Below are 18,729 nucleotides of genomic sequence, written 5' to 3' on the forward strand. Positions count from 1 at the left end.
GTAGAGCAGGCAAGTATTGGGTTTATAGTTTTGAATTCTGTTTTCTGGAGGGTAGTGGTCTTCTTCCTCCACGGTGACTTGGGGTGCTTTGTGTTGTTATGTTATGCTTTAGAGATTTTTTTATTAGTGATCTTCCAGTTCCTGGTGTTAGTTTAATTCCTATAAGTGTTTTTGTCGGAGAGTGAGTAGGCTCATTCGCGCATGAATTGAAATGCATTTTTCTTTTGCATTTTTGGGGCATTTTGTTTTGCATTCGAAGTGCCAGGGCTTGGGGTTTCTGATCTCTTTCGTTTTTCGTTTTCCTTATTGTCCATGTGTTTTCCATTAGCCTCTTGTGTTCCTCTATTATCGGTAAGATTTTTTCATCTACCTTCTGTAAAACGGCTGCCGTGATATTTTCGGTTATAGTGTTTGTTTGTATATTCAACTGATCTGTCATTTTTGATAATAGCATTGACATTTCGGGGGACAACTGGGTGGACATCTTACCGTGAAACGGAATACAATCATGTACGAGTATCCGAATGTGTCCAAAGTGGATGGATTGCGTGAAAGAGGATATGCGTATAAAAGGGGTAGATGGGTAGACGGGACTTTCACAGGCAAGTGCCTGTGAAAGTCCCGTCAAAATCGGTTCAGCCGTTCCAAAGATTAGCCTTTTCAAACAGACAGACAGACAGACAGACAAAAATTTTAAAAACGTGTGATTCAGTTATGGTATCGTTCAAATAACCATATGAGCTTAATATGAGGTAGTTATTTCGAAATTACAGACAGACACTCCAATTTTATCTATTAGTATAGACTAGTATTTATTAATTATCATAAAATATGTAGTTGCCGATTTTAGTCAACATTTACCGATTCAAAGAATATTCGTACATCTCTACTTGTCAAAACTGAAAGTTCTGATTTGACAGTTGAAATGTTTTTAAAATCACAGTTTAAAATTTTGAATTTTTAACTGTTGTGTGTTGGTGGCTAATTTAAAATATTTATGAAATAAATGCTGTTTTCTTACGTTTAAACATGTCGAGCAGAATCGTTAACAAAAAGCAAAAGCTACTCTCGCGTAAAGAGGAATTGCTAAAGGAACTGAACTACTACGAAAGGAGAATTGAAGATGCTCGCGCTGACGACAAGATGCCTAGTTCCTATGAAGACGATAGGTAACTGCTCAGTACCTACTAAACAACTTCGAAGAGATCGAACTTTCAGCTTTTACCTGCAAACCCATACCGTAGGAAATTTGTACAGAGCTTACATCTTGTAGATGGATATTATATTATGGCCACATTTTACCTGACTATGGCAAAGCCAAAAGGAAGGGTTATGAGTTTAGTAGTCTATGTATGTTTGTAACAGATTATATGTGTGTAAACTACTGGACCAATTTTGATGAATGAGATGTCAATTGATTTGTTGTTATGGTCCGGGTGATATGGACATAAAGTGACATTTTATACAAAAAATAATCAACCTGATGGATGTTACATCCAATATTTTAGTTTTTATCCTGGAAAATTAAAGTGTTCATCAGTTCTTTGCAATTGCAGGGTGGTTACTTTGGTGTTTTAAACAAATTCTTTATCCTCATATCTCCCACAGGTATTACTATGAGGTTCATTATGTTTTGGTACCTGCACATTGGTCCTAACCAGCATTTTGCTGGTTTGGTGGCTATGCAGGGCTCTTCAGACGCTGTATCAAGTTGAACATTGATCTATTGTGATCGAGACAATTTTACAGTTCTCGAGACAATTTTACAGTTCTCGTCCAATACTAATTGCACCAGGAACAGCAGCATCTTCTTGGCCGAGATGATTTCTGCCGCCTCTGGGTGCATTATATGTTTCTCTAGCTGAAGACTATGTTTATGCATTAGGGCCTGACATTGACAGATGATGTGTAGGGGTGTTTTCACATCCTCTTTATAGAACACTAGCCGATGCCCGCCACTTCGCCCGCGTGTATTTAGGTTTTACGGAAGCCAATGGGAACTCTTTGATTTTCCGGGATAAAAAGTTGCCTATGTGCTAATCCAGGATATTATCTATCTCCATTCCGAATTTCGGCCAAATCCGTCCAGTAGTTTTTGCATGAGAAACAAACATACACACACACACACACATACAAACTTTCGCCTTTATAATATTAGTGTGACTAACTGACGCCCGCGACTCCGTCCGCGTGGATTTAGGTTTTTCGAAATCCAATGGGAACTCTTTGATTTTCCGGGATAAAAAGTTGCCTGTGTGCTAATCCAGGATATTATCTATCTCCATTCCGAATTTCGGCCAAATCCGTCCAGTAGTTTTTGCATGAGTAACAAACATACACACACACACACACATATACTGTATATATTAGTGTGAAGTGTGATACACACATCCATGTGTTAGAGCTTGAGGCTGAACATATGTCTGTTCAGTGTACAATACCCCCACAAGTTTGCACGGATGTTACAGATCACACTAATAATATTATAAAGGCGAAAGTTTGTGTATGTGTGTGTGTGTGTTTGTTACTCCTTCACGCAAAAACTACTGGACGGATTGGGCTGAAATTTAGAATGGAGATAGATTATACCCTGGATTAGCATATAGGCTACTTTTTAACCCGGAAAATCAAAGAGTTCCCACGGGATTTTTAAAGAACCTACATCCACGCGAACGAAGTCGCGGGCATCAGCTAGTATTATCTAACACCTTGTATAATATATTATGTTTGTGACATTTGCAGTTCAGACTCTGAAATAGAGTTCACCATCAACAGCGGCACGTCAGTAACGGAGCTGAAGCTGCAGAGGTCTCAGCTGCTGACATGTCTGCACGCCACGGAGGAGCTCACCGGCGTCACCGTCTTGCAGTCTGAGGTCAACATTGTCCTCGATGTGCCTGTTTTTGAAGGGTGTGTAACAATTCTGAAATGTATAGAGCGCACTTTGACTATGCTGAGACTTAAGAGGGCTCTCTCCGTCACTCGTTTCATACCATTTCATACAATCGTAGTTCCGATTTCATTTGAATACTAAGCAACCAAAGTCCATGAAATTTTGCAGACATATTCTAGAAACAAATATCTATGTCTGTGGGTTTCCAGATTTCTGTTAAAATATTCGGTTTCAAAGTTACGCGGTCTTAAAGTTTTCATACAAATCTTTGAGCCCCTGTAATTTTAAAACTACATATTTTTAGAAAAATCTAAAACACTACAGACACAGATATTAGTTTCTAGAATATGTCTGCAAAATTTCATGGACTTTGGTTGCTTAATATTCAAATGAAATTGGAACTACGATTGTATGAAACGAGTGACGGAGAGAGCCCTGTTAAGACACTGTTATAATGAGACCGCGTTATCTGTCTCGTTTTAACAGTGTCTTAAGTTTGAGCAAAATCAAAGTGTGCTCTATACATTTCAGCTTAGTAAAAGTAAACGTAAAATATTCTTTACTACAGAATGCCCGCGGCTTCGCCCGCGTGGATATCGGTTTTTTATCCCGTAAGAACTCTTTGATTTTCCGGGATAAAAAGTAGCCTATGTCCTTCCCCGGGATGTACACCAAGTCTGTACCTTTCATTAAAATCGGTTCAGCGGTTGGGACGTGAAAACGTAGCTGACAGACAGACAGACACACTTTCGCATTTATAATATTAGTATGGATTGTACAACAAAACATAGAAATGTATAAAAAAATGGATTTTTGTATTTAGTAGTTAAGAGGAAAACCATCTCGAATGACTTAGACGATTTCACCTTCAAACTAGCAATTTTGACATGTCATGACCCTCTATTGACAATTAATCAAGCAGACATTTCAATCTGCGAAATTTACGCGGACTTTTAGTATTTTGACGTAGGAGGGTAAAAGATCCAGTACATGAACGAATAAGGATTACCCTGACTTTCACCTAAAATTAAGATATATGAGAATTGTTCTATATATAATTTTTATTTTTTGTGTATCTGTACACAGTATATCAAAAAATCAAATAAAATGCGTGGTATTAATTATTATAAATTATTTTATTTAACAAAAGGATAAATTGCCAGTAAATGAACTGGAAATTTCAGTGAATGAACGAACTCTATCTAGTGCATAAACTCTCGATTCCTATTAATAAATTCTTAAGTATATTTTCGGCTTGGAATTTAAAAAAAAATGTCAGATTTTCAGTTTTTGACTTATTGTATATTTTTTTCTACATTTTGCGCGATAAATCAAAAACTCTTTTACATAATAATAATAAATAAAACCTGTTTTAGAATGTATAATAGAGCCCTTTCATATGATATTATCCCCTTTGGTATAGTTATCTTAGTTTGAAAGTCACCTAAATTTTCTGGAAAACAGTCCAAATGACTACAGAGAAAATGAAACTTAACGCCCTTGTTGCATCCAAGTCGCTGGAAGTGCAACATCAGCTACTGAATGTGTTAAGAGTAGTGAGAATAATATACCGTAACACAAGTGTCTGATGTTATCAGATTTGTTCCTTTGAGCCGAGAAGCCACATGTTCTGATACTTTTTAGACAATCTAAGATCTCTCATTAAGTGATCCAAATAATTTTGATTGAATGGTCTAAGTTGAGATGTAAAAAAGTCACTACATCGTCACTACCTTCTGAAAGTTCTTGAAATGGTAGATTAGAGGTACTGGGTTGGGGCTGAGGTACAGATTTATCACCAGAAGTCAGAATCGTTCAAATTGCAGACTGCAAGTTACAATAGAGCCGCTTGGAACAATTTTTTTGCTGTTTCTTCTGGTAATATTCACAACGCAGAAATAATAATCATCATGGTGTTTAGATGGTTCGCGCCAAATAATAAAATTTTTTTTTAGTAAAAGTAGTTAACTATTCTTATTTGCTCATAAACGCAACGAGGAAATACAGCTTCCACATATAAAAATTGGAGTCCAGGCCTTGCTGTTAGCTGCTAATGGGTTCTCAAAGTAGCCCGAGTATGCTTGTTTTACTGGGCACAAAAGGAAAGAATGAAAGGAGCTTACCCAGTACATCTTAAAAGATCCGTTATAGATACATGCATCCTGCCATGCCTTACCTATGCCAGCCAAACATGGGTCCAGACAAAGAATATAAAAAGAAATAGTAACTTGCTAAAGGGCGATGGCAAGTTGCATAAATTAAGCAAAAAATATTCAAAGTGAGAATTGAAGACATAAGAAAAAAGACAAAGCCTACAGACACCTTGAGACATGCCCTAAAACTGCAATGCAAATGGTCATATTGTATCGATTTTTACAGATGAAAGAAGGACAGGTAGGTAGACCGAAGACGCGTTGGTCTAATGCTATTGTGCAAATCGCGAGAGAAAATTAGCTTGATAGTACCAAAGACAGAGAGAAATGGGGATACCCAAGAGGGATCCATATCCAAGAAAGAAGAATACCAGAATAAATATAAAAAAAATTCAAAAGAAAAATAAAACCGATTTCAAAATCACAAACACTAAAAAGTAAAAAATAATTTAAGTTATTGTGGTTTTTGAAGTCGGTTTTATTTTTCTTTTGAAAATTTTTTATTTCAAAATTTTTAGTGGCCCCACTGTACTATAATAATATGCCATGCCCAGCTAAAACCCTACTGTTTACTAAGCAATTACACTGATCGCGAGCAATTTGCTCTTATCCATTGAGGAGTTCTGTTCTCCATCTCAGAAGATATTCATCAGAACTTCATCAAATTTATATGGGACCACCTGCAAAGTATACCTAGCTTTTCAAAAAAAAATAATTTCTAAATCGGTCCAGGCGTCTTTGAGCAATCGGTGAACATACATTAAAAAAAAATTGAATTTGCTCTTATCCATTGAGGAGTTCTGTTCTCCATCTTCAAAGATATTCATCAGATCTTTACCAAATTTATATGGGACCACTTGCAAAGTATACCCTATCAAACAAAAAAAAAATCCAAATCAGTCCAGGCGTCTTTGAGTAATCGGGGAACATACATAAAAAAAAAGATACCGACGAATTCAGAACCTCTTCCTATTTTAAAGTCGGTTAAAAATATACTAAGATTTACTAACATGGTGTTATACCACAGAGTAGCAAACAGAGGCAAAGCTTCTAAGAAGCGAGCAAATTTTATAACTATTTTGGTAGGGTTGGCACTGGAGGATACAATTTAATTAACAATAGTTATTTGTTCAACAAGATGGTAAAGTTTGTTTTTGTTGTGATTGCCTAGTTTAAATATCGATCAATAGATCTAAATATCGATTTTGAACGAAATCAGTCAATTTAGAAAGAATTATAAATGGTGCCAACTTTTTTAAATTTTGGTTACAGTTTCCTATTTTGTGATCCCAGGGAGCTCTAAATATCGATTTTGAACGAAATCGGTCAATTAACAAAGAATTTCAAAATGGCGTCGACTTTTTTAAATTTTGGTAACAGTTTCTTATTTTGTGATCCCAGGGAGCTCTAAATATTGATTTTGAACGAAATCGGTCAATTAACAAAGCATTTCAAAATGGCGTCGACTTTTTTAAATTTTGGTAACAGTTTCTTATTTTGTGATCCCAGGGAGCTCTAAATATCGATTTTGAACGAAATCGGTCAATTAACAAAGAATTTCAAAATGGCGTCGACTTTTTAAATTTTGGTAACAGTTTCTTATTTTGTGATTGCAGGGAGCTCTAAATATCGATTTTGAACGAAATCGGTCAATTAACAAAGAATTTCAAAATGGCGTCGACTTTTTTAAATTTTGGTAACAGTTTCTTATTTCGTGATCCCAGGGAGCTCTAAATATCGATTTTGAACGAAATCGGTCAATTAACAAAGAATTTCAAAATGGCGTCGACTTTTTAAATTTTGGTAACAGTTTCTTATTTCGTGATCCCAGGGAGCTCTAAATATCGATTTTGAACGAAATCGGTCAATTAACAAAGAATTTCAAAATGGCGTCGACTTTTTAAATTTTGGTAACAGTTTCTTATTTCGTGATCCCAGGGAGCTCCAAATATCGATTTTGAACGAAATCGGTCAATTAACAAAGAATTTCAAAATGGCGTCGACTTTTTTAAATTTTGGTAACAGTTTCTTATTTTGTGATCCCAGGGAGCTCTAAATATCGATTTTGAACGAAATCGGTCAATTAACAAAGAATTTCAAAATGGCGTCGATTTTTTTAAATTTTGGTAACAATTTCCTGTTTTGTGATCCTAGGGATCCTCAGATATTGATTTTGAAAAAAATCGGTCAATTAACAAAGAATTTCAAAATGGCGTCGACTTTTTTAAATTTTGGTAACAGTTTCTTATTTCGTGATCCCAGGGAGCTCTAAATATCGATTTTGAACGAAATCGGTCAATTAACAAAGAATTTCAAAATGGCGTCGATTTTTTTAAATTTTGGTAACAATTTCCTGTTTTGTGATCCTAGGGATCCTCAGATATTGATTTTGAAAAAAATCTATGACAGTTCAAGAAAATAGATTTTAAACACTATTTAAATTATTATCATTAACATTAAATTAAATGAAAACACGACGCGCGACGTGTACTGCAGCCCCTGAACTTGAGCACAGGCCGAGCCGGTATAAACCGATTTCTCTCCGTACGCGACGTAGCGCCTGTGCTCACGCACACACGCGCCTCAAGCTTGTAGTAGTGTACCTATCGTAGCGCGCTTGTATGAAGCTTTGACTCTGTTCGCTACTCATGTGGTTATACAACGCAATACCACACTCACAAACACTCGTACAAACATACAACACACTCACACACACACATGGACGCACGCACACGCACTTTTGAACGGTTTGAACGGAACACGGTTTTGAAATTGAAATTGAAAAAAGTGTAAGAATTTGTAAGAAAATATTTAAAAAAGGTATATCAGCCGGTTTTTTATTTCAGCTCTTAATACATGTAAAAACGTCCAATCTGTTCATTTACTCGAGCCTTTACCCTAGTACCTAATTATATCGACCGCCCCATATCAAAACAAAGTAAATGTCATTTTTCCGAAAATCGTTTTATGTCATAAGCCTAACTTTCATAGTATGTCCCGTTGTATTGTAAGGACACCCACATTAAAGTAAAATTAAAAGCTAGTAAGTCGCTTTGACCATTTTAAAACATAGTAAGTCTTTGAACTGGCTAGGTTTTTATAGATTAATGCGCCTTACTAAGTTTTTAAATGGAATTAGATTAAATAAAATAAATATCACCCATTATCTAAATACCATGTCAAAACAGTAAATACTTAATAATGCATTAAAACTTAAAAGTAAGATAGGAAAGTCAATGACCTCTACATGTCAACTGTTAAAATATGGTTTGCAAGGGAAATACTTTGCATACTTACATAATGTTTTTAGGGTTCCATATCTCAAAAGGAAACACGGGACCCTTATAGGATCACTTTGTTGTCTGTCTTTCTGTCCGTCTGTCCGTCTGTCGTGTCTGTCAAGAAAACCGATAGGGTATTTCCCGTTAACCTAGAATTATGGGCAGGTAGATAGAATAAATCCGAGAACAAATTTCGTGATTCTAGATCAACGGGAAGTACTGTATAGGTTTTCTTGACGGACGGACGGACAAATGGACAGACAGCAAAGTGGTCCTTTAAGAGCTCCGTTTTTCATTTTGAGGTACAGAACCCTAAAAAAGAAAATGATGCACATGTAATGAATAAATGTGTTGGCCAGTCTTCACACTAAAATATTTAAACCCCTTTAATTTAAAAACTGTCATAGCCTAGTGGTTAGAACGTCCGCCTCCTAATCGAAGGTCGGGGGTTCGATCCCGGAATCACGCACTACTAACTTTTCAGTTATGTGCGTTTTAAGCAATTTAATATCACTTGCTTTAACGGCGAAGGAAAACATCGTGAGGAAACCTGCATACCTGCAAGTTTTCCATGTTCTCAAAGGTGTGTGAAGTATGCCATTCCGCATTGGACCAGAAAGAACTACGGCCTAAACTTCTTTTGAATTTAAACCACTTACTAGGTTTTGATCTGAGAAAGAAATTTGACATTAATTGACAAAATTGAGAGACCTAAGCTTGTATAAGAACACAGAAGTGTCATAATTCGTGTTCACTTTGCCTAACGTCTCTCAGAGAGCAGAGAGAGATTTAAACTGTTTCTTATAATCACTGGCCATATTTCAAATGCGAAAGTGTGTTTGTTGGTTTAATATTCAATCACGCTGCAACGGAGCAACCAGTCGACGTGGTTTTTTGCATGGATACATTTAAAGACCTTGAGAGTGACATCTCTCTCCGCATCGTATTCTTTATTGCTGAGGGTTGTGACCTCTTTCCATTATTCCTACATCTAATGGTAGGTTTTCTTGGGATAATAATGCAGTGGGTTCAAAGAGCCTACGGAACTCGACTAGAAAAACGAGATTTTGACACTTAGGTTTAACGGTTATGAATTAGTTATTAATATCAGTGATAAAATTGATTAGGGCTGTCAGGTAAAATGACATTTATCTCGGAAAATCAAAGAGTGTCCACGAGATTTTTTTCCAAGTTTGCGCTACTAACTACATATATTATGAAGAGGAAAGGTTTGTTTGTTTGTTATCGATAAACTCTGAAACTACTGAACTACTTGCACTAAAGACATAATCATCAACATCAACCGACAGACGTCCACAGTGAACATAGGTCTTTAATAGGGTCTTCCACATGCTACGGGTTTGCGCCGCCTGAATCTTTGCGCTTGCGCTTGACGACAATCATGCTTTAAAGAAAGCAATGATGAGGTCCAAGTTGGAGCACGCTTACCTAGAAGATGCCTATTCACTCTTGGCTTGCAGGTATCTAAGGTATATATGGCAGGAAACACGGCCGCCGAAATGGCGTTCCAACCTTTAGGCTCTCCCCATTGCCCGCAGCATGAATCTGAGCTTTCTTATGAGACCCATGGTTATATTATGTACATATAATATCTCATAAGAAAGCTCTAACACACAATCCAGCTAAGTAAGTCCAATTTCGAAAAAAGCTAGCTAGCCGACAAATCTAACTCAGGCAGCCTTCGGGAACCTTCGAGATGTCTCTGTCCAAAATTCCTCAATGCTTGAAGAACAGTCTTTGAATAGTGCATATTGTCAGTGATGAAATATGGATCCGAAATATAGGTCTTTTTTTCGTACACAGGAAATGCCTGACGCATACCCCTCCGTCATGTGGGGCTTGCACCAAACTTGCACTACTACGAAATCCATTTCGGAACACGGCACCCGGAACGAGGCGCGCTATCTCCTAACATAGGTATAATACCTATTTAGAACACTTACTATCTGTCATCATAATCTATGACAACCTCCGAGTATTTACCTGGTAAAACCGTAACTTTAGAATAAAATTTAATATATAAGCAGGCTTCATTTAGAAATGAAAAAATCCCTATTTTATTTTTCAACGATTATAAACACAACTTTCATTCAAACATAATAAGCTTAAATTCATTTTAAATAATATTTTGCGACGAAATGACGCGCACAGTCCTTCCGCCATGACAGTCCAGTGGACACTGAATTCCATAGAGCGCCTGCAAGAAAATAAATAGCACAGGAAGTTTTTTGGTTAGTTTTAGATTATTTAAGAAACGAAAAACATTTAGTATAAAACTAACAGTTAAAATTGATTGCTAAACCTAAACATATCATTTTCTGGAGGTTGGCTTCAAAGTATCAAGATGTTAAAGAAAACTTTTACAGAACAAGTTGCGAACAGCAATGTTTTCAACTTGGTTTTTTTTTTTATTGGGATAATGTATACTTAATTAAAAGAGGCCCTTATAATCTTCACAAACTGAAGTTTTTAATTGCATGTATTTAATAGCTGTTAATGCTTTAGAAAAATAAACAATTTACTTCAAAGTACAGCATTTTTGCGATTTGTCAAATAGCAATTACCTTAACTGAAGTTGTAGGTAATTTCATAGGAGATATTAAAGTGTGCAAGTGTGTATGCAGCTACAGGTGCACACACACTTGCACTTGCAGGTGCAGAAATGAAGCGGACCATTCTAGTCCCATGATGATTCACTCCTCAAAGTCAAAGTCAAAGTCATTTATTCAAATTGGGTATTATTGCACACTTTCTGAATGTCAAACAATGACATGTTAGTGATTATTATTAATTACGTTAACTTAAAAGTAAAGCTACGCGGGTTCCAAACGCGCCCAAGTCTGAGAAGAGCCCAATACACACTCAGCCGGGTATAACAGTCTAAGAATGAGGGGTTGGACATAGTCTATACACTGGCTAAGTGCAGATTAACTTTTATGGAGACTTCATTTATAGAGATTTTATGGAGAACTCAAGCATGCAATTCCCCTCACGATTTTTTCCTTCACTGTTAAAGCAAATGATATTGAATTGTTTTATAGATGCACATAATTCTTTAAAGTTAGATGTATCTGTTATATATGAAAACCTATATCATTTGTTTGAATTGTTGTATGCTACCTAGCTCAATAAACATTCTTATTGTATTATTTAAACTTAATAGTATCAAATCCTCAATAAACCTCAATAGCTCAACGGTTATTCTATAACTGGACTGAATTCCGAAAGGTCGGCGGTTCAAACCCCACCCGTTGCACTATTGTCGTACCCACTCCTGGCACAAGCTTACGCTTAGTTGGAGGGGAAAGGGGAATGTTAGTCATGATTAAAATGGCTAATATTCTTAAAAAAAAATCGCATATGGTATGGAACTCCTGACCTCCTGAAAAGAAGGTGGACGTTTTCACCACTGGGCTACCATCGCTTATACCTATACATTTAGTTATTTGATCCTGTGTTCCAGGGAGGCACCAATCACTGAGGATGGTCTGTGGCGCGAAGTGATGGCAGAGTGCCGGATTGACTTGGTCACTTTCTCCATCAGCTTCTACACCCATCAGCCCGTAAGTGTTTTATTATTATTATTATTATTATAGCTTTATTTTTCACACGCTGTTATTGTTAATTTTTTCTAACAATACATATTTTAATCATCTTTGGCGTGCGGCCCCCTGCGTGTATAAGACTCTTCCATCCACTTTGTTCCAGCTGTGGCAATGATGTCATCCTTCCATCTTTTCCTTTGCCTTCCTACTCTCCTTTTGCAAGTTGGACTGCCATTTTGTTGTTAAACAAGTCCACCTTTTGTCTTTATACCTTGATAAGCCCGTAAGTGTTAGTTTACTTAAAATACAAAATTCAAGGTACTCTCAATTAAACTTTTACAAGTACTTTTGAATGATCAAATTCATCTAACACTGGTTCGGAATGCCTTTCCTACCGAGAAGAGCCAGCAAGAAACTCGGCGGTTGTACAGATGTCAGCTAAGCTCCTCATGTGTATGTGTGGCAGAGTGGGCAGTTCGCGCCGGTGTCGTACCGCGGTCTACGCGTGACGCCCACCAAGATGGTGCACGAGAGAGAGCTGGCTCTCTCCGTCCTGCCCACACTCACCACTCCTAGTGATGCTGTAGAAGTATTGCGTAGCTACGCGCACGCGCATCGCTCGCGGCGCTCGTCCCTGGCTCGTCTCGCGGAGAAGTACGCCGACTCGCTGTTCATGGAGGCGTTGGTATGTACCACTACCTACATACTACATTCACGAATTATGGAGGAAACTCAGATTTTCATCAATCCATATCCATATTTAATATTATAAATGCGAAAGTGTGTCTGTCTGTCTGCTACGTTGTCACGGCTCGACCGCTGAACCGATTTTTATTTTTGGTACAGAGTTAGTTACATTCTAGAGACGGATATAGGCTGCTTTTTATCCCGGAAAATCTAAGAGTTCTTACGAGATTCTTAAGGGTCTATCGTTTAACCGATTTAAATGAGATTTGGTGCAAAGGTAGCTTACGCCTTGGAAATTGACTTCAGCAACTTATTATCCCGGAAAAGCAGAGCTCCCACGGGATATTTAAACAACCTAAACCCACGCGGACGGAGTCGCGGGCATCATCTAGTATGTGTATATTTGCAGCCGGAAGGATACGGCTACGTGCTGAAGTGCGCGAGCCTGCTGCGAGCGACGTGGACGCTGCAGAACAAGGGCTCACAGGTGGCACCTTTCTACCACAAGCTGACCTTCGACCTCGAATATATGGGTGTGTATTTTTTACCCTTGCAAAGCCAAAAGGAAGGTTTAAGATTTTAGCAGTCTATGTATGTTTGTATCCAAATTCAGTGTGTTTCACCGTAACGCCTAAACTACTGGGCCGATTTTGATGAATGAGGTGTCAATTGATTCGTTGTAAAAGTCCGGGTGACATAGGCTATATTTTATACGAAAAAATTAACCTAACGGATGCTACAAAAAAAAAAGTGAGGTCTCCCAATTTTTTTTTTGACAGAAAAACAATTTTAGTATAATATTTCAGCGTTTATTAAGATGATCGCAGTCAGGTTTTAATTTTCAACTTTATCTTGTTTATAACAAGCAAGCGGGTCACATGATGTTAGGTGATTACCGTCGCTCATGTACATTTGCACGCACCAGAGGAAACGCCGGTGCGTCGCCGCCCTTTTAGGAATTTGTCGATCCGCCCCTTGAATAACCGCATGGAAATCTAGTGGGAACACCGTTGAAGAGAGTTGATTCCACAGTTTGAGTGTGCATAGAAATATAGATCTGGCACAACGGGCGGTTGAAGTGCACCAGACACACAGGTGTTGAGGGTGGAATTGCTTACGATGGTGGGTGGTGCGGTTGTAGAAAAAGGAGGGTGAAACGAGGTCAAACAACTGCTCAGAACACTCCCCATTATAAAGGTGATAGAATACGCAGAAGGACCTTACGTCCCTGTGGTGCTCCAGGCTTTCCAACAAGCTGTGCATTCATCATCAACCCATATTATTTGTTGATAATTAATCAATGTGTCATTATATTCGTTTTGTTTTCAGACGAAGTCTACATAAAAACAATCATGCAAGCCCACAAACAACTCTGCGACCCAGCGCTTGACACGGACGACAGAACATTACTTCTTGCTGAAATTATTGACACCTGCCTTGAAGTGCGCAGGCAAATGAGCCCGGACTCCGATGCTGACAGCCAAAACTCCAAAACCAATCAACAGCCTGATGTAGAGATTCAACATTCAAAAAAATCTTCCAACCATGAAATGGATGCCCCAATAAAGTCGTCAGAGATAATGGGCCCGCCTAAATCTTTGCCAAAGAAGAATAAAGCTAAGGGAAAAGAGAATATGGTAGCTAACGAGAGAAAGAGGGGAAGTGATATGGATGGTGGAAACGAAGGAACAGTGAAAAAAGCTAAAACCGATGCTAAAAATACTAATGTTAATAATAAAATTGATAAAAACAGTGCTAATTCTAAAAATAGTAACAAAAAATCCAGTGTTAGTGAAAATGTTAATTCAAAAACCAGTTATAGTGAAGAAGTTGCAGAAAATGCATATTTCTCGAAAAGCGAACCCGAAAAAGTTGATAAAGGTAATAAAAAAAATAAAAACTTGCCAAAAGTTGACAATAAATATGAAAATACTGAAGTTTTAATAAATACAGACGTGGATAAAACTAAAGATAATGTACAAAGTAAAAGTAAGTCTTCTAGTACTAAATCATCCGAAAATAAAGTAACTAGTACTAGAAACGATAAATATAATAAAGTTGTTGAAAAAGAATTAAAAACAAAAGACAAACCAAAAAAAGCAAATGCTAAAACAGATGCAAAATCATCTGAAAATAAAATTCTCAGTGTGAAAAACGACAAAAATAATGATAATTTAAAAACCACTGATATAAAACAAGTTACCGAAAAAGAATTAAAGACAAAAGGTGGTAATTCAAAAACTGTTTCATCCAAAATGATATCTGTTGAAAAACAACTTACCAATCCAAAAGATAAAAATATTGACGAAGAAAATGTTGAAAAAATACTTTTGACTCAAAGTGTAAATCCAAATTTTAAAGCTGCTGTTACAAAAAACCTTAAAACTAAAGCTATTGTACATAATACTGAACCCAAAACAAAAAAATCCAAAATGTCAGCAGTTGAAACAAATAAAAAGGGGTATACGAATTCAGAAACTACTGTCACACAACCGAAACATAACAGTGCGATGGCTGAATCGAAAAGTAAAGAAAAAATGGTAACTAAAGGAGTGGTAGAAAGAAATACCCAAAAATCTGACAAACAAAATCAAAATAACGTTCAAAACCAAGTAGTAAAGACTAATAAAGAGAAAAGTCAAAATGGAAATTTGGTATCAACAAAAAAACAGCAAAATATTGATAATCATGCTAAACATAATGAAAAATCGGAACCTGTACAAGATTTAGAAGCTAACACAATTAATAAGAAAATTCAAAGCAAAGCAAGTTCAACTCAGTCTAAAAGTAGTAACACTAAAAATGATCCAGTTCAAAAAACAAGTAATACTCAAACATTATCTGAGCGTTTTTCTTCTAAAAATACAATCGAAACACGTGATATTGAAGAAAAGTCTAAAAAAGCAAATCTTTTAAAAGATAACAATAAAGTTGATCCAAAATTACAACAAATCAACCAAAAATTTAATAAAAATGACTTAAAAACCAAATTAAATGATAAAGGTAAAGAATTACGTAAAAACGAAAATAGAGACCAAATCGTACCCAAAAATACTGGAATAAATAAAATTGTTGAAAAGCAAACCAACACAAAAATTGATAAAAATGTTCCGAAAACTATTTTAAATAATAAACTTACACAAATCAATCAGAAACTGAGGAAATCACTTGGACTAAAGAAAGTTGCCACTAAAAATAACACAAAAGCTGAAGCTATGGAAAATAAGCTAAAATCCAAAATACCACAGACAAGGTTACCCATTGCCAAAACCATAATGAGGAACCCCTTGAGGATAAGTCCGAGTAAGTGTTAGGGCCAGCGCCGACCGACAGAGTGGAGTGGAATGGAATCTTTTTGATGACTCGCTAAAGTCAGCTCTATATACTTTGACATACTTTTAAAAAATATATTAGAAGTACTAGCTGATGCCCGCTACTTCGTCTGTGTGGATTTAGGTTTTTGGTGAATTAATATGGTTTATTGGGCATTGAATAAACATTAAAAAAATATTAATACTTTTAAACAATTTTTTTTAAATTCTTTGGGACATAATATTATGTGTGTTCTTATGGTCTACGAAGAATTTTTTTTTTTACATTGAATACCTTCGTTTACTCATTTTTCTTTTAGCTATCATTACTTTTTGCGTATATATTTTGACTTTTGATATCTGTATTAGAGAATTTGGATTCATATCAAGGCTCACAGGATTGAATTTCCGAGTTTTGCACGCTATACAACGGGGGTTTGTAAAATACTAAATCTCTAAAACTACAAGATAAGGCAAAAGGTTACTGGCATTGGATTATGTTTAGGTAGTATAATAAATTATAACTCTAAGTTTTTGCTAGCTCTAGTTAATTGAATACTCTTCCGCGATCTGTGTTTTCTACCAATTACAATCCGGGTATCTTTAAAACAAGAGTGAATAGGCACCTTCTAGGTAAACGCGTCCCATCTTAGACCACATCATCACTTTCCATCAGGTGTGATTGTGGTCAAGCGCTTACCTATAGTGAATAAAAAAAAAACCTAGTATATCCAAACTTACAAACTTTACCTCTTTATTATACTAGTGCAGTAAAAACGGTGACGCGCGCTCTTCGTATTTTATTTTCAGTATACCAATTTCAACCGTATGTCCAAGGTCATAAAGCTGAGTGTACGTTGTTATAAATAAGACCTGTTCCACTTCACTCCGTGGGTATGCGTTGGGCTTTACTTTCGAACTGTAATATTAAGTGAAAAACCGAATCAAACTTTCGAGCGCTCGGATTAGAAACAAGGAAGCAAATCGTTTTGTATCTGTCCAAGGAATTTCAACTACGCACGTTCGTTTTCTGAAAGACACTCTGTCTATTAGTCAAAACGAGAATAAAATCTGTTAGTAGTTTTTAAGATAAACTCTCTCAAACTGACAAACACTTTACACTGTATCTCTATAATATAATAGACTAGTTTTCTTGTTTCCAGGAAAACGTCTGTTCAAATTATCTTCAACTCAAGATAGCTCCAAGAGTTCTACCAAGAGTAATATACCGAGTGAGTATCCCTAATTTTCATAATATACGCGATGATTAGGGTTCCGTACACAAAGCGTGCCAACGGAACCCTATTACTAAGCTTTCGTTGTCGTTCGTCTGTCTGTCAGCGGGCTTGTATCTCATATACCTACCGTAATAGGTAGAGTTGAAATTTTGCGTGTGTATATCTATTGCCGCTATACAACAACAAATAATATAAAAATTTCAAAATAAAGTAACCGACAAGAACCGCCAATTAGAACAGCTGTTTTGAAGCCGCCACTATGTATCGAAGTGGAACCATGAGTCTGTCTATACTAATATAATAAAGAGGTAAAGTTAAACTTTGTCTGTAGGGGGTAATCTCTGGAACTACTGAACCGATTTTGAAAATTCTTTTGCCAGTAGAAAGCTACATTATTTTTGAATGGCTAAAATTTTCAAAAAGATTAGAGATCCCTATGGAAATTAGAATAAGCTACCCGTGCGAAGCCGCGGCGGGTCGCTAGTAATACATAACTGGATTGCTTACTCTTAATACCTACTTGAAACAGAACTTAATTATCGCTATCCCACTTCGTGCGAGAGCGAGAGATCGCAGCCCACTAAGATCCGATCTCTCGCTCTAGTTTGTTAGTTGAAGTGTAATAATGCAAGTAGGTATTATCTTCATAAAATAAAGTTTGTCTGTTTATTTTTTTTCAGGATTACTCCAAAAACCAACAGCGAAACCGAAATGAATCTACAGCCTTTCCAACATTAAGATATCAAAAATTTAATGTTGTATGTTTTAACTTTTGTGGGTAGATCCTATGTCAAATGTGTTTTTTATTTTACTATAGTTTTTTGTTGTGTTAAGAGTTAAGTTATAAATGTTATGTGCTCTATAGAGGATGCCCGCGGATTCGCCCGCGTGGATTTCGGCTCTTTTAAATCCTGTAAGATCTCTTTGATTTTCCGGGATCTAAAGTAGCCTATGTCCTTCCCCGGGATGTATTCCAAGTCGTACCAAATTTCATTCAAATCTGTTTAGGGGTTGGGCCGTGAAAACGTAGCAGACAGACAAACAGACACACTTTCGCATTTATAATATTAGTATGGATTACGGTCTGCGCAGACGACGAACTTTTGTCCGTGAAGGACAAAGATGGATCACTAAAGAAACAAATTATCGGACGTGGCTAACGGACGCGACTGATCATTTTACAAATAAAACAATTTCTGACCATCAAAAGGTGCACAATAGTACCTGTTTTGAATAAATGATTTTGAGTTTTTTTTTGAGTTTCATCTCATAGTTGGGTGTTTGTGCACCCATTCGTAATCGTTTTCATATTGTCATAGGCACGTACGCTTGTGCACAAATTTGGTTCGTATATAATATACGGATCCATCAAAATACGAATCAAATGAGTGCACAAGTATGTACGTTTTGTATGACGGCCACTTCCAATCGTATTTTTAAGAAAACGAATACGAATGAGTGCACAAACGCCCTTCAAAAATATAGTAGAAGAAGACTAAGGGTTTTTATCCTCTGCGGACAATAGTCCCTCTAGGCCCTAGGCCCTTAGTTTTAAGTTTTTTTTAAATTCTTGACAATAATTGATGAAATAAATAAAACG

At 36.6% G+C, this 18,729-nt stretch overlaps 1 protein-coding gene across 2 annotated transcripts; it reads left to right on the top strand.

Moving 5' to 3' along the window:
• The first annotated feature begins 936 nt into the window (after positions 1-936).
• LOC123878505 (myb-like protein D) lies at positions 937-18,726 on the top strand. 2 transcript variants are annotated; one of them, XM_045925708.1, is made up of 8 exons: positions 937-1,169; positions 2,743-2,910; positions 11,812-11,911; positions 12,360-12,578; positions 12,990-13,113; positions 13,910-15,883; positions 17,055-17,123; positions 17,810-18,726. In XM_045925708.1, the coding sequence occupies exons 1-8, from the start codon at positions 1,030-1,032 to the stop codon at positions 17,842-17,844; spliced, it is 2,829 nt and encodes a 942-aa protein (XP_045781664.1). In that variant the 5' UTR covers positions 937-1,029; the 3' UTR covers positions 17,845-18,726. The 2 variants fall into 2 exon arrangements, with proteins under 2 accessions (XP_045781664.1, XP_045781665.1); XM_045925709.1 differs by having other exon boundaries at positions 13,910-14,461.
• Positions 18,727-18,729: the final 3 nt, after the last annotated feature.

The sequence above is a fragment of the Maniola jurtina genome, chromosome 26 (assembly GCF_905333055.1).
Source record: "Maniola jurtina chromosome 26, ilManJurt1.1, whole genome shotgun sequence".
Lineage (NCBI taxonomy): Eukaryota > Metazoa > Arthropoda > Insecta > Lepidoptera > Nymphalidae > Maniola > Maniola jurtina.